The sequence below is a fragment of the Elephas maximus genome, chromosome 4, assembly GCF_024166365.1.
Source record: "Elephas maximus indicus isolate mEleMax1 chromosome 4, mEleMax1 primary haplotype, whole genome shotgun sequence".
NCBI lineage: Eukaryota > Metazoa > Chordata > Mammalia > Proboscidea > Elephantidae > Elephas > Elephas maximus.
In genome coordinates this window covers 95,467,582-95,484,322 of record NC_064822.1, presented here as the reverse complement: position 1 = coordinate 95,484,322, position 16,741 = coordinate 95,467,582, and the positions used below count along the sequence as shown (strand labels likewise).

Genomic DNA, 16,741 nt, shown 5'->3' with positions numbered 1-16,741 from the left:
TATTGAAAAGTCAGAGAAAAGCAGAAGCTTGTACTTCTCTGGCAGTGGTGGGAAGACCTGTGGGCCTCAGCAGATGGCAAAGGGCCAGGGCCCTCTGGGATTCTCCCATGAATCAACTTTTTGGTACTGCAGGCAATTTGACCATCAGCGGGGATCCCCTCCACTCCTACAACTTCTTGCTTTACTCAAAACTGGTAGACATCTACTACCACAGCTCTGACAAAAGTTTTTTTCTTTTTTTTTTAAGACTCTAATTCAGTGCTTGCTTGAAATTCCCAAAGATGTCTTGTCTTTTCCCACAGAAATGTGACTCACAGAAGAAATAAAAGAAAGAGCCATATAGCAATCTATGGGCTTAGTCTGTGAGTTTGGTTCTGTTGGAAACCAGTTCATTCATTATAGAACTGATCAGAGATCTGTAATCTATTGATTAAAGCTATTAATAAATCTAAGGGATGTTGGTAAAATGGGTACATTCCCTCCCCTTCACAGAGAGTTTTAGGCTCAGGTCGAGAGACCATAAGCCAGGAATGTTCTGCAGGAAATCCCGGTGGAACTTGGAAAGGAGTTGAACTAGATGATCTAGACATTTCCCCTCAGCAAGTTTGTGAATGTTTATATTTCTTTAGATTTTCATCTCATCTTTTATAGGTACAAAGCCTTTCATAAGGTATATGCTTTATATCTGATATTTTTATAGGAAGTATTTAACATGTACATATTCCTCAGCCTCTTGCCTGCAATCCTCTTATTTGTATAAAGTTTTGATATACATCTTGAACCATTTATCCTGGAAAAGGTATTGTAGTAATTTGTTTTCATCTCAGAGCAATAAAAACTTAGATTATTCTATACATTGATTCTTTCTGAAAGAAAGTTCATCTGTTCAGATGGGGTCTCAGATTTGCTCTCTTCTCACCACCTATATTGTCTCCCCTTTTGTTCCACTCCAGTCTTTTTTTCTGCATAACAGCAAAGATGATATTAAATCAGATTGCATCTCTCATCTCATGAAGCCACTTCATTGGTTTTCCATTGGCCAGCCTTAAAATAAGATATAAATTTCTGACAATAGCCACTCGTAAGTGAATAATGGAGATGGCTGGAATGAGAGTAGAATGGTATGAAATGAAGGGCTCTGCCTTGCCCATCTCTTCAACTTCATCCCACATGACTCTCCTCACTACACACCAGTCACACTGGCCACCATTCAGGCTCTGGAGCCTGATAAGCCCCTTCCTGCCATTCCCTCTGCCTGAGACTCTCACTCCACTTTTGTTTCATGGCTAGTTCCTTTCCTGTAGATTTCAGCCTAAATATCACTGTCTTAGAGAGGCTTGACCTGATCATCCTCTCCAAATGAATTCTGTCTCTCTTATTCCTTATATAATCCACTCATTTTTACTTGTAATCCATGTTAAATCTAATTTATTTATCAGTTCTTTATTTTCCTGATATCCTCCAGAATGCAAACTTCAAAAGGACTTGTCTGTTATTGTAGCCAAAAGACTAGCAGAATGCCTGACATATAGCAGGTGTTTGTTTGGTGTTTATTAAATAAGTCAGTTTCTGGACAGCAAATGTTAAGAAGATCCAACATGAAAGTATAGCTCCAGAGACTGAAACTGTAATTCATAAACTGAAATTATTTTGGTAGTAAGTAAAGCTTGGAGGATTATTTTTAATTTTTCCTTCTATTCTTATAATATATTTCACTGAGGAATTTTCCAACCAGATTTTTCCAGAGTTTAAGTAAATGTACAAAATAATTTGTTGAGACTGTTGTCATAACTTGTTAGTAGCTAAAAGCATTCTTGAGGGAGATACAGGAAAACCCAAGTTAGTTTAGATGCAGGGGTGCTATTTGTGGCCTAAAAAAGTAATATGAATCTGCTCGTAAAACTAGTACTGAAAGCTCCTAAAGGATAAGTAAAATTTTGGGAACTCTCTGTGCTGAGAGTTGTCCATTAACTGTTGGAGCCGGGTCATTCAAAGAGTTACTTTACCAGTTAACAGGGCAGATTTCACTACTTGAAATCAAGCTTAGTGACTCACAATATAATACTTTGCCCAAATAATTTCTCCTCCATTTTCATGCTTGTTATAAAATGAGAAGAACTAAGTACAACAGTGTGGTTGGAAAAGGCTTTGTATAAATAGTCATAATTCAGTGATAATGAAGGGAATAGATATTTTAGAGGTAATTTGAAACACAAGCTATTGTCAACCCAGAAATGCCTAGGCTGGGTTCATCTGCTTGAACTGTCAAATTTATCCCACACAAAATGTAGTAAGAGAAAACAAAATAGTACTTGATTATTTCAAAATGGGTGTTGAGACAGCATTTCCTAGATTATTATAACTAATTGTACTGTAATCACCAATAACATTTTTAAAATTATGAATATGGACATAAGAATGCATTCAATCATAATATTATTGTTATATACCATTCCAGATTTTCAGTTTAGTAGTTAATTTATTCACAGGAATCTTTTTTTTTTTTCCCAAATGACACAGGACATTTATAAAGTTACTAATTTGAGGATAATTTAATTATATAGAATCCTGCCACTAAAGGCAGGGTAAAGTAAACCTAAGGCCACCACGTATATTACCTTCTCCTGCCATATACAAACTTTTGTATAAGACTAAAAGTTTAAAATCTATTTTGGTTTTTGAAAATATCTAGAAAAGATATTTACAAAAGTGATGATGTCAATACAGCATCTTAATTTAATAATATATAAATTAAATGTAAACATCATAACTATTGTCTTGTCCCTTTCAACCTCTACCACTTAATCAGGCACTGGAAAAGGAGGCAGGGGACTCATCAAGTCAGGCATCTAAAGGTTCCACTTAGAAAATGATTTCCAGCCCTATCTCTTTTGTACTGGTTGGAAGAAGATAATAGAGAAAAAAACGAAATGTGTTTTTCATCACAGTGTTTAAGATGGTAGCTTTGGTTATATAACTTAATTTAATAGCTTGGAGTTACCAAAAATAGCAGGCTAAATGTTTGGGTTACATCATCTGTGGTAACATCAGGAAAAATTACAGATTTATTAGAAGGCATAGAGTCAACAAAATGAACGTATAATAACTTTAAAATGGAAAAGATGCCTTAGTCCTTTAGAATCTGCCCTAGACAGCTACCACTGCCTATATTCCAGGTCAAGACATCATCATCTTTCCACCATGGCAATAACCTTCTAATTCCTCCCCCCTCACATCTTGTTCCCTTCCTGTGTATATTTGCCATAATCACCACAGTGATTTTTCAATTGCTTAAGCCTGATCCTAGCACTCTCATCTTAAAGCTTTTCAAATGACTGCCTCTTGTTCATAGGAGCAAGTTCACTAATATATTCTTAAAAGTCCTCCCTGGTTTACCTAAGATACCTATATTCTTAAAGGAAACTTAAAAGAAAAAAAAAAAAAGCTCAATAACTCATATTCACATATAAATAATATGTGCTTGTCTCTGGATATTTGTTTATGACTAAAGATCTTCGCTAAAGTATATTCTAAAATCCACAACAAATATGTAATATGTCAAATTAGCTCACTAAAATTTATATTTTAAAACCTCATAGATATCTATCCATTTCTTACTTTCAGCTTTCAAAGATCTACAAAAACAAAAGATTTTTAAAAACATCCTGGAATGCTTTTAAAAAGCCTGGAATCAGGTGACATTTGTTAGATATTGTTTGTGATGAAACAATTGTGGTATTGCACTTGCCTCAAGGTGAACTCTAAAACTTTGATAGGGAATAATTTATTAAGACAGCAGGTGACGGTGTTCAGGTTAGAAAACATGTAGTTTGAGATTATCAGTGTTTAATAAAGTTTCAGGATATGTCTAATATAAAGTCTTAATTTTTGTAAACAACAAATTTATGGATTAGCACGTGGTGTGACACAAGTTATGTACTTAATGGGGAGGTATATCAACATTCTGGAGACCTAAAATATAGTTTTAAGTTGATTAGGTTACTTTTAGAACTAAATTTTACCTTGAATTCAGAAATTATGAATTCATTCAACAATAATTTTTTAAAACCTGTTGTATGTCATACAGTCCTCTAGATGCTAGGGATACAAAGGTCAAACAAGGCAGACAACAGTCTGCTCCCATAGAGGGTATACTCAAGTGGGGGCAGAGATAGACGATAAACAAATGTAAGTTAATAAACAATTTTATAGTTATAAATAATATGAAGAAAATAAAACAAGGTGATAAAACAAAGAATTACTCGGGTGGGGGCTACCTAAAACCAGTGGCCATACCAGGCTCCTCTGAGGAGGTGACAGCAGAGAAGAAACAAAAATGATAAGAATGAACCTGTCGTGCAGAGATCCACAGCATTCTAGGCAGGAGGATGATCAAATACAGACACCTTAACATGTGTCCAAGAAGAAAAGGAGCAAGGAGAAATCAATTAATTGAGGTGGGAGAGTTTAGCAGAGCCAGATTATCTATGCCAAGACAGGCATGATGGTTAAGATCGTGTGTCAACGTGGATGGGCCATGATTCTCAGTGTTTTGGGAGTTGTATAACATTTTGATCATTTCCCTGTTGAGATTTGATGTTTGATCACCCCCATGATGGAATCTGCTGTGAGTAGCCAGTTAGTTCAAAGGGAGTTTCTTTGGGCATGTGGCCTGCATCAAATATAAGTGGACATTCTGGCAAGACTCAGTGGCTGTTTGTTCACGCTGGATCCTGCAGCTAGCTGGCTTCGATTCTTGAGACTTGAGCTAGCAACTTACCTGCGGTCTTGCCTGCCAGTCTTGGGATTCATCTATCTTTGCGGCCTGTGAGCAAGAACCCTGCTCTCTGGCCTGCCAACCTTGGGTTAACCAGCCCCTACAGCTATTTGAATCAGAAGAAGTCTCTATCCTGACCCATGGACTTGGGATGTTCCAGCCTCTACAACAGTGTGAGCCATTTCCTTGGTATAAATCTTTCTCTCTCTCTCTCTATATATATTTATACACTTTACTGTTTTTGTTTCTCTAGAAAACCCAATCTAATACATTTGATGTTGAGAGCGGTTCTAGAGAAACAAAATTGTAAGGATGAATTTTCTAAATTGGTTCTCAAGTCTGGTTAGTCTTAAAGATGGTGATGGCTCAGCTTGCAGTAGTAAAAAGGGCACTACTAATCCACAGCGTGAGGTGGCAATACCAATATGCAAAATACTGCCACTAATAGATCAGGTATTGGTGAAAGATGAGGCTTTGGGTGATGGCATGTGTGATATCTTCATATAATTTTGTCATAATGAGAAACATAAGGAAGCTTGTTCATTGGTCTTCCTTTCGCTAGACAAGCTGGTGAAAGAAAGAAGCGTGCTCAGTGCTTCAGAGTCAAAGCTCAAGCCCCCTCATGCCCATCTGAAAAGACTACTCCATGTTTGTCTGCTAAACCACCTTCCCAAGTGAAACCATTAGCCCCTACACTCCCATCTAATGAGCTTAACCCAGGTATGTCCAAGGAGCCTTTGCCTGAGTCATTGCCTGGTGCATTGCCTGAGGCAGATGCTTTACAAGACAATGCTGAATGTTTTCAAAACACTTCTCCACTACTGATCTTGGCTTGTAGATCTATAACTAGACCGAAGTCCTGGTGAGCCCCAAAAGGTGAAGTATAAAATTGTGACCTCGGAGGAGGTACACTATACTCGAAAAGAACTGCTTGGCTTTTCTAATATGTACAAATAGAAACCTGGGGGAATATATGTGGGAATGGCTATTAATGGTGTGGGATAATAGTGCAAGGAACATAAGCTTGGATCAGTCCGATTTTATTGATATGGGCCTACTAAGCACAGGTTCTTCATTCAGTGCCTCAGCTCAAGAAGTTAGGAAAGAATCTAATAGTTTATTTGGTTAAGTCGCTGAAGCATAGATTATGTGGTAGCCTAGGTTAAATCAAGTTGAAGCACCAGATCTGCCTTGGTATACTGTAAAAGAAGGTATCTAAGGGCTTAGGGAAATTGGCATGCTGGAGTGGATTTATCAGGCTAGACTCACAGACTTACACATGCAGAACTCAGAAGACATATCTTTTACCACTACTGTGAGGAACAAATTTGTGAAGAAAGCCCCAGCATCCTTGAAGACCGCTGTGATTGCTATTTTATGTAAGTCAGATTTGACAGTGGAAACTGCCCTAACTGAATTAAAACACCTAACTACAATGGGGCTGATTGGACCCTATGGTGGTAGGGGACAAAGTGGCTGCACTCAGTCAACAGTGTCAAAGTGGGCATGGTTACAGTAATGGACAGCAGAGTTAAAGCAGTAATTAGAATAGTCTGACCCATATGGACTTACGGCATTGGCTACTTAGTCATGGTGTCCCTAGGAGTGAAATAGATAGGAAATCTACTAAATATTTACTTGATCTGTACAAGTGGATGAATTCCAGGTCAAGTGAACAGCAGTCTAACTTGAGTCTCCAGAATAGAGAGTAATGGCCCCTCAATCAACTCCCAGACTTGATCAAGTCAAAGACCCACAACCCCTGAATGAAGGAAAGCTAGATCCCCTTGAGGAAGGACTCTAATATACTGCCAAAAATTTTTCTGTTAATCTTTCACCCAGCCTTCCCCAAAGAGATCTACAGCCTTTTACAAGAGTGACTGTTCATTGGGGAAAAGGAAATAATCAGACTTTTCAGGGAATGCTGGAAAATGGCTCTGAATTGACACTGTAATTCCAGGAGACTCAAAATGTTACTGTGGCCCACCAGTCAGAGTGGGGTCATATGGACGTCAGGTTGTTAATGGAGTCTTAACTCATGTCTGCCTCCCAGTAGGTCCAGTGTGTCCCCGATCCCATCCTGTAGTGGTTTCCCCAGTTCCAGAATGCGTAACTGGAACTGATATACTTGGCAACCAGAAGAACCCCCACGTTGGATCCCTGACAAATGCAGTAAGGGCTATTATGGTAGGAAAAGCCGAGTGGAAGCCATTAGAACTGTCCCTGCCTAGGAAAATGGTAAACCAAAAGCAATACCACATTCCTGGAGGGATTGCAGAGATTACTGCCACCATCAAGGACTTGAAGGATGCAGGGTGGTGATTCCCACCACATCCTCATTCAACTTGCCTATCTGGCCTGTGCAAAAAACAGATGCATCCTGGAGAATGACAGTAGATTATTGAAAACTTAACCAGGTGATGGCACCCACTGCAGCTGCTGTTCCAGGTGTAGTTTCATTGCTTGAGCAAATTAATACATTTCTTGGTACCTAGTTTTTTTTTTTTTTAGTATGCAGCTAACGCCTTTTTCCTTCTACCTGTTGCAAAGGACCATCAGAAGCAGTTTGCCTTCAGCTGGCAATGCCAGCAATACACCTTCAGTTGTCTACCTTAGGCTACATCAACTTTCCAGGCCTATGTCATAATTTGGTCCACAGGAACTTTGATTGCCTTTCCCTTCCACAAGACGTCACACTGGTCCATTACATTGATGACATTATGCTGACTGGACCAAGTAAGGAAGAAGTGTCAGTGACTCTGGATTTATTGGTAAGACCTTCATTATGCTAGATGGTGGGAAATTAATCCCACAGAAACACAGGGGCCTTCCACCTCAGTGAAATTTCTAGGGTTTCAGTGGTGTAGGGTATGTCAAGATATTTCTTCTAAAGTGAAGGATAAGTTATTGCATCTGGCTCCTCCCACAACTAAAAAGGAGGCACAACACCTGGTGGGCCTCTTTGGATTTTGAAGGCAACGTATTCCTCATTTGGGTGTGCTACTCCAGCCTATTTATCAAGTGACTCAAGAAACTGCTAATTTTGAGTGGGGCCCAGAATAAGAGAAGGCTCTGCAACAGGTTCTAGCTGCTGTGCTAGCTGCTCTGTCACTTGGACCATATGATCCAACTGATCCGAAGGTGCTTGAAGTGTCACTGGCAGATAGCAATGCTGTCTGGAGTCTTTGTCAGGCCCTTATTGGTGAATTATAGCACAGACCCTTAGGGTTTTGGAGCAAAGCCCTGCCATACTCTACAGATAACTACTCTTCTTTTGAGAAACAGCTTTTGGCTTGTTACTGGGCCTTAGTAGAGACTGAACACTTCACCATGGGACACCAAATCATCATGCAGCCTGAACTGCCCATCATGAACTGGGTGTTGTCTGACCTACAGAGTCATAAAGTTGGACATGCACAGCAGCACTCCATCATTAAACGGAAGTGTTATATATGATATCGAGCTCGAGCAGGACCTGAAGGCACAAGTAAGTTGCACGAAGAAGTGGTCTAAGTGCCCATGGCTTCTACTCCTGTCACATTATCTTCCATCCCCCAGTATGCACCTATGGCCTCATGGGGAGTTTTTTATGATCAGTTGACTGAAGAAGAGAAAAATGCCTGGTTTACAGATGGTTCTGCATGATATGCAGGCACCAGCAGAAAGTGTACAGCAGCAGCACTACAGCTTCTTTCTGGGACTTCCCTGAAGGACAGTGGTGAAGGGAAATCCTCCAGCAGAGTCCCCAATATGGCACCATCCCTCGAGGTTATTAGCCAGCAACCTGGTGTCAAGTTGACTACATTGGACCACTTCCATCAAGGAAAGGGCAGTGTTTTGTTCTTACTAGAATAGACACTTACCCTGGATATGGATTTGCCTTCCCTGCATGCAATGCTTCTGCTGAAACTACCATCCATGGACTTACAGAATGCCTTATCCACCATCACACTGTCCCACACATCATCACCTCAGATCAAAGGACTCACTTCACAGCAAATGAAATGTGGCAGTGGGGCCATGCCCATGGAATTCACAGGTCTTACCATGTTCCCCATCATCCTGAAGCAGCTGGCTTGATAGACCAATACAAAGGCCTTCTAAAAACACAATTATTGTGCCAGCTAGGTGGCAATACCTTGCATGGTTGGGGCAGTGTTCTCCAGGAGGCTGTATATGCTCTAAACCAGTGCTGTTTCTCCCATAGCCAGGATGCATGGGTTCAGGAATCCAGGGGAGAAAATGAGAGTGGCACCACTCACCATTACCCCTAGTGATCCACTCACAAGATTTTTGCTTCCTGTCCCTGACCTTATGCGCTGCAGGTCTCGAGGTCTTAGTTTCAAAGGGGGGAATGCACCCATCTTGAGACACATCAGTGATTCCATTGAAGCTAAAAATGCCACCTGGCCACTTTAGGATTCTTATGTCTCTGGATCAACAGGCAAAGAAGGGAATTACCATAGTGACTTGTGTGGTTGATCTTAATTATGAACAGGAAATTGAATTGATATTACATAATGGAGGTAAAGAACAGTATGTCTGGAATGTAGGAGATCCCTTAGGGCGTCTCTTAGTACTACCACGCCCTATGATTAAAGCAACCCAATTCTGACATGACTACCAATGGCTCAGACCTTTCAGGATTGGAGGTTTGTGCCACCCCACTAGGTGAAGAGCCACGACCAGCTGAGGTGCTTGCTGAGGGTAAAGGGAATATAAGAAGGTAGTTCTTAATACCATTTATAGCCACGTGATCAATTGCAGAAATGAGGACTGTAATTGTCATATTTCTGCTTTGATGTGTGCATCAAATATTTTTGTTTTCTTCACTCATAAAACATAAGATGTAAACAGGGCTAGTGCATTTTCAGTTGTATGAGTGTTCATTGTACCATGTTAGGCACAAGTATGACTTTATAATTGTCTTTATTCAGAGATTAGGTATGGTTTAAGGAGATGTGTACAGTTGATAAGGGGTGGACTGTGATGGTTAAGATTGTGTGTCATGATGGCTGGGTCATGATTCTCAGTGTTTTGGCAGTCGTATAATGTTGTGATCACTTCCCTGTTGAGATTTGATATGTGATCACCCCCATGATGGGATCTGTTGAGAGCAGCCAGTTTAAAGGGAGTTTCCTCGGGCATGTGGTCTGCATCGAATATAAGTGGATGCTCCGGCAAGACTTGGGGGCTTTTTACTTGCACTGGATCCTGCAGCTGGCTCCCTGTTCATCCAAACTCCAGTTCTTGGCACTTGAACTAGCAGCTTACCTCTGATCTTGCCTGCTAATCTTGGGATTCACCAATCCTTGCAGTCTGTGAGCAAGAGTCCAGCTCTCTGACCTGCCAATCTTGGGTTCACCAGCCCCTGCAGCTACATGAATCAGGAGAGGTCGCTATCCTCATCCATAGACTTGGGACTTTCCAGCCTCTACAACTGTGTGAGCCATTTCCTTGATATAAATCTCTCTCTATATGTACATGTTTATACACTTTACTAGTTTTGCTTCTCTAGAGAACTTAGCCTAAGACAACAGACCATGATAAGGAAGTGAGATTTTTTTCTCTGAGGAATCTTTTAAGAGGACAGCTATAAGATTTGGTTTATGTTAGAAAAGACTCCTTTCACTGCTTTATGGAGAGTGGACTATAGGAGGCCAGGATTGAAAGCCAAGAGAATCATTAGAATTGCAGTAGTACCGGTGAGGAATGATCATGCTGTGGACTAGCAAGGGAAGAAAGTCCTAGTGACCTGCTTCTGTAAGTATTACAGCAAGAAAACCCTATAGAGCACAGTCCTACTCTGTAACACATGGAGTTGCTGTGAGTCAGACTCAACTTGTTGGCAATGTTTATTTTGTTTTTACCACACTTTAGGTATGTGAACCAAAAAAAAAAAACAAACCCATTGCTGTCGAGTTGCTTCTGACTCACAGCAACCCTTTAGGACAGAGTAGACCTGCTCTAACGGGTGTGTTCCAAGGACCAGTCGACCTTTTGTTTAGCAGCTGTAGCTCACCGTAGGTATGTGAACAGTGCCTGCTATATTACAAGCATTTGGTGTAAATTTGTTAAATGAGTGAATGAGTAAACACACAGCATAGTGGATGTAAGCACTGAAATCTAGCAAATTATGTATCATATTCCTGACTACATATTTTGGGCATGAAAACTGAAACTAAGGAAAGTATTAGGAATCTTCAAAGTAAGGAGAAAGCCTAGAATTTCCGTTTGTATTGAAATGTTTTTTTCATCATAAATAACTTAAAGAATTTGAAAATGAATCCAAATCAAGCAAGAAAATTCTAGGATGGTATTATTCACCAAAGATCTGACACTCATAACATTAATTCTACAGTTTCTTTGTGCAGTTATCATCACCCTAAGAGGAAAATAATAGAAATACTGCAATTAATAATAATGTTACCCATTAAATGGCAAAAAAATAAAAATAAAAACCTAGGGTGTGGGGAATACAGACACAGATACTCTGTGTCCTCTGAACATAGGCTATTTACGCTGAAACTTCAGATTTACCCGTGGTGAGCTGAAGCTGGCCTGTACCACTTCCCGAGAACCAACTGTTAAATTTTGAGGAAATTTATGGGCAGGTTGATAAAACACCATTATTAATATAAATGATGTAGATGTATTAGGTAAATTAAAAATTTTAAAACAAAGGTAGTAAACACTGCAGACTCATCACTTCCTAATTATTTTATTATACTTTCATGTTATCAATGCTCTTGAGGTCATACCTATGGCATCTGTATGGTGATTATCCTATAAATGATGTGTCATTGCTCATCTCTTCCCAGCTTGACATTCAGTAACATCATGTGTAACACCACGGGTATTGGCAAACACTATAAACCAGAGCTTCTCCCCGCCCTCTGGAGAATCAGTTGTTTAACATTTACCAGCACGCCACTAGTTATAACTATGTTGATGCTACTGTCACTGTTATAGCAGCTCTGGTTACAAACTTCTGTAGTCTAAACCCCAGAAACCAGGCTCTGTGTCATATTAGGAATGACTCATGGATAGTAAGGAAATACAGCAACAGCTTGCTATGGGTGGCTTCTCAACAGAGAAGGTCTATATTGAAAGCAATTTAGCTAGTTTTTTGCACCTTAAACTCATGGCCATCGAGTTGATTTTGACTCATGGCAACCCTGTAGGACAGAGTAGAACTGCCCCATAGAGTTTCCAAGGAGCAGTTGGTGGATTCGAACTGCCAACCAATTTTGGTATTTTAAACATGTTTCAAAAATAAAAAGATGTCATTTTCTCCTATCAAATTAGCAAACACTAAAAAAGAAGATAATACGGTTGGAGTGGGTACATTGAGAAAAGGACTCATATACAATGAAAATAGAAATATAAATTAATAAATATTTCTTAAAAGCAATTTGGCAATTTATATAAAAAATTTAAAATATTAAAACATTTTGTCTCAGTTAATTTAATCTGCAGACACATTAGTTTATAAAAAGTATTCGAAATAGCATTATTTCATGATAGAAAAAACTGGAATGGGTAAATAAACTTTGTACATCTGAGAGAATATTATATATAACTAAATGAAATTTAAAAAATTTTGAATGGCATGGGAAATTTTCACATAATTGATAAAAGTAGAATGTAACATGATATATTTAGCAGAAGTGAACACGTGTCAAATTATATATGTATAAAAAATGACTAGAAGTAAATTTGCTGAAACAACAATTGTTATTTCGGGGAATTTGCAATATAACTCAGTATTTTCTTTTCCTTTCTTATTTTTGTAATTTCCTAATTTTCTACAGAGACAAAATAAGAACATTTAAACTAAAAAACAAACTTTTCCATGCTCTAGATACTACATTTTAATTTTTAAGAGGTCATCATATGATTTTAGTAAATTTCACAAAACTATATCATTAGGCATTTTAAGTTATTAATACTCTGGCATTTTAAAAGGACTTCCTAATAAAATATACATGTGTATGTGTATATCTATATATATAAATTTCATCTACTTTGATAAAGAAAATCACCAAATTTTCTTCTAAATCATGTTCATTTTTGATTTGGCAACGTCTAGTATTTCATACTCTCTCAAAAAGTTTTCAAATCATCAATTTTAATTTAATACCATTAAAATCACACCTCCAGAGTGAGAAAAAAGCATCAAAGTTTAGACAAATAACAGAGTGCTACAAATCTGAAAAAACATGAAGAAATCACTCTCTCAAATATTTACTTCTAGCTAACAAAAAAACTGTCACAAATACAGTTTGCACAAAAGGGATAGGCTGAGACAAGAAAGAGTAAAGGGGATACAATCTACTGTACTTCTATCTTATTACTGTCTTAGTATATGCAGGAAAAGAACAGGACATTAGAAGAGTATTAAATATAGTACAGTGAATTTCCTTTTGATATAAGAGAAGTTTGGATATTATTATATAGTTGTCTAGTATTATGTACTGTTCTAATGCATTAAGACATGTTAATTGTGCTTTGAATTCTAGGTAATAATTAAGTATGTGGTATGTTGAAAATTTGTTTTTGCAGCTCATAAGGGAAGACATACCAAGTTTCAGGATATTCTCAACATTTTCAATCTACTTAGAGAAACAATGATATTGGTGTGAATATCAGTCCAACCTTCACTCTTGGGAATCCATATAGCTAAGAAACTTATAAGTACCTTAACTGAAATGTGTCTGAAATGACTGGCTTACCTGAAATTTTGACTTGTGACACCACTCCATCTCCTCCATCACTGTGTGCACGAACCTCTACAACATACTCTCCATCCCTGGGTATTGGGACTTCTATCGAGTGTTTGTGAGTTGAATACAGCTTGCCATCATGTTGGCCATCAGGTCTATAGAGTACCTTACAAAGTCCCAAAATATGTATACTTAATAAAGTTGTAATAATGAGCCAATGCCCTAATACTAAAACTAGATAAAAATGATTACTTTCTTATTTAAAGTCTTAAGAAGCTGTATTTAATAATAATGAGAAATTTTGTTATTTCTACTTCATAGAAATTGTTGTTCTTATATTCTTTAGAGTGACCCAAGATGATGTACTTTAAGGACATGAATTTTATTTTTTGAGATGACTCAAAATAAAGGGAAAGGTTTTGCCTTTTTAATCAAAAGGTATAAAATGAGGGCTCTCTCAATAGTTTGAAGTAGTCTACAGATGTGGTTTAATAATTTTAGGGTTTTTTTATACATTATTCCTAAAATTTAGTATCCAATGAAGAATGTCATAGCAAGTGACATAGAGAATATATGGAAATGATTTTTTCTCATTTTTATTCATTTATAGAAGGTAACTCAATACCTCAAAGAGTTCACTGTGTGCAGTGCAATACATCCTAATCATTGCCAAACAAAAAAGGATCCTTTCTCCCTTAAGCACTGATTATTCTAACAATTCTATAATTTAGAGCAGTTATTCTATTGGTCTTGTTTACTTGACATAGCATTCTCCTGAAATTCCCTGAAAATGTTTTCTTATTTCAGAACTTATCATGGCTGTATGCCTTCTGCTTCAGTTATACAATTAGCAGAAGAAGCTGAATGGGCTTTGCCAAAACAGCAAAACATCAATCATCCTTTGTAACAATGAAGCTTGTGTGGAGAGTAATCTAATAATCTTTTATATACCTTATATCCTGTCACTGTTGATTCATTTGATAGTGCAACGACATGATCCCAGGTGATTATGTAGCGTGAACCAGACCTTATTGAACTGATGATTCTTGGAGGCTGGCTAGGAGCTGTGAAAAGCAATAATATGCAATCGACGGTCACCATATCCAAGCTAAGTTCTTCAAACTTCATTGCATCAGAAATTATAATGCTGATGATAATGATGCTGACAACACCACCACCACAACAACCGTCACCACAGCAAAAACAGCTAATACTGATGAGTGCTTACTATATGCCAGGCACCATGCTAAGCACTTTCACATCTAGGAGCTCCGTTAAGGTACCCAATGGTCTCATGAAGTAGGTAATATAACTACCTTTTATTCTTTTCTCATTATGCTCCTTTTGGGTTTCTTTTCTCACCACACTTTCAAAATTTGTTTTCAATGTTACCAATCACCTCCATTTGGCCAAATCAAATGCCCACTTCTACTCTTTTCAAATTTAACATCTTTGTAGCATTCCAGAGCATCCCTCCTTTCTTGAATATCACTCTTCCTTAAATTCATAACATCACAATATGTTCTCCTACTTCACTGGCTGCTCCTGTTTATTAACTAGCCTTTGCTGGCTTTATGTCCTTTGCTTAACTTCTAAATGTTGGGCTGATTTAGGGCTTCATCCTGAGTACCCTTCGTTTTTCTATGAATGCATCCTCCCTACATACTTACATCTGTGCCAATGGCTTCAAATATTCACAATTCTATCTCAAACTCTGACCTCTCTTTTGACCTGGGAACATACGTGTCCGACTGCCTATCTCTAGTTTAATGTCTAACAAACAAAAACAAACTCACCATCGAGTCGATTCCAACTCATAGTGATCCTATAGGACAGAGAAGAACTGCCCCATAGGGTTTCCAAGGAACGCCTGGTGGATTCAAACTGTTGTGCTTTTGGTTAGCAGCCACAGCTCACAACCACTATGCCATCAGGGTTTTCTTAATGTCTAAAGGGCTTCTCAAATCCTACACAATCTAGAGGGAACATTTGTCATTATCCCCAAATCATCGCTCCATGAGTCTCTCCCATTTTTAGCAAATGGCACCACCAAATCCCCATCTTCTTAAATAAAAATCTAAAAGTATTCGACCTTCCATTTCCCTCATCTCCTACATCCATACTAGCAGCAAGTTGTCAGCCCTGCCTGCAGAAATTTTTCTTTCTATCGCCATTGGTATCACCTAGTGCTGGCCGCCATCACTTCTCACCTGGACTACTAAAATAGCCTTAATTCCCTTTCTGCTTTCACTCTTGCTCTGCCACTATCCATTGTCCACACAGAATCCAGAATGATTTTTTTTTTAATTAAATATCACACTTTGCCTTAGAATCTTCTAATGGCTTATCGCACTCAGGAAAAACAAACACGCAAAAAACCCCAACTCTGTTACCATGACCTTAAAAGCTCTACATATTTTGGCCTCTGCACACTGCTTCCCCTTCATTTCACTATGCATGACCCAACTGGACTTTCTACACCTAAAACATATTAAGTTCTTCTTACCTGAAAGCTTTTCCACTAGTTATTTTCTCTGCGTAGGATAGTCTTCCCCTAGGTCATCACATAGTGAGTCCTTCTTATCATTTATATCCTAGCTCCAATGTCATCTTCTCAAAGAGGTCTTACCTGACCATTCAACTGGATTCAGCTCTCACCCAAGTCGCTTTCTACTGTATCATCTGTTTTTATTTACTTTAACTCCCTGTCATCTGATATGGCCATGCTTATTTATTTGTCTCCTTTTTTATTTCTGCCTTTTTCCACTAAGTTGCAAACCCCATGAGAAGAAGACTTGAGTCTGACTTGATCTTTCTGTATCCTCAATACCTAGAACAGTGCTGGGCACATAGCACAATTTTGATTGATTGAATGAATAAATGAATGAATAAATGGAAAAATGGACAAAGGATTGAATGTTCCTTTTAGAGAATTGAAATTTAGAAAGGAGAAGTAACTTGTCTGATGTCATGTATTTAGTAAGTGGCAGCAGCAGATTTCAAACCCATGTCTAACATCAAAGTCTGGCTATTACCACCATGTACTGTTATCTCACTAATAGTTTCTTTTACCCCAAATGTATAAGTTCTAAAACTCTAATGAAAATCATATCTTCAAATTCTTCTGAAACTCTCTAGATTCTTGCATACAAAATCTTCTCTTTTATATATCCAATGTGGGTTCAAGAAGAAAGAGAGATCAAAGTAAGGCCAGAGAAATTAGAATATCCAGAAAACC

General features: G+C 38.2%; 1 protein-coding gene across 2 annotated transcripts in view; it reads right to left on the bottom strand.

The window, feature by feature from the left end:
- CNTN1 (contactin 1) overlaps nucleotides 1–16,741 on the bottom strand; it is a 385,906-nt gene that overhangs the window by 17,108 nt on the left and 352,057 nt on the right. Inside the window, exons 23-24 of one of the 2 annotated variants that reach the window (XM_049882834.1) lie at nucleotides 14,455–14,567; nucleotides 13,513–13,669 (exon numbers count right to left, since the gene is read on the bottom strand). The exons of the other annotated variant lie outside the window; for it this stretch is intronic. Of the exons in view, the coding sequence (XP_049738791.1) occupies nucleotides 13,513–13,669; nucleotides 14,455–14,567 (270 nt within the window). The remainder of the gene's footprint in view (nucleotides 1–13,512; nucleotides 13,670–14,454; nucleotides 14,568–16,741) is intronic. 2 annotated transcript variants of the gene reach the window in all.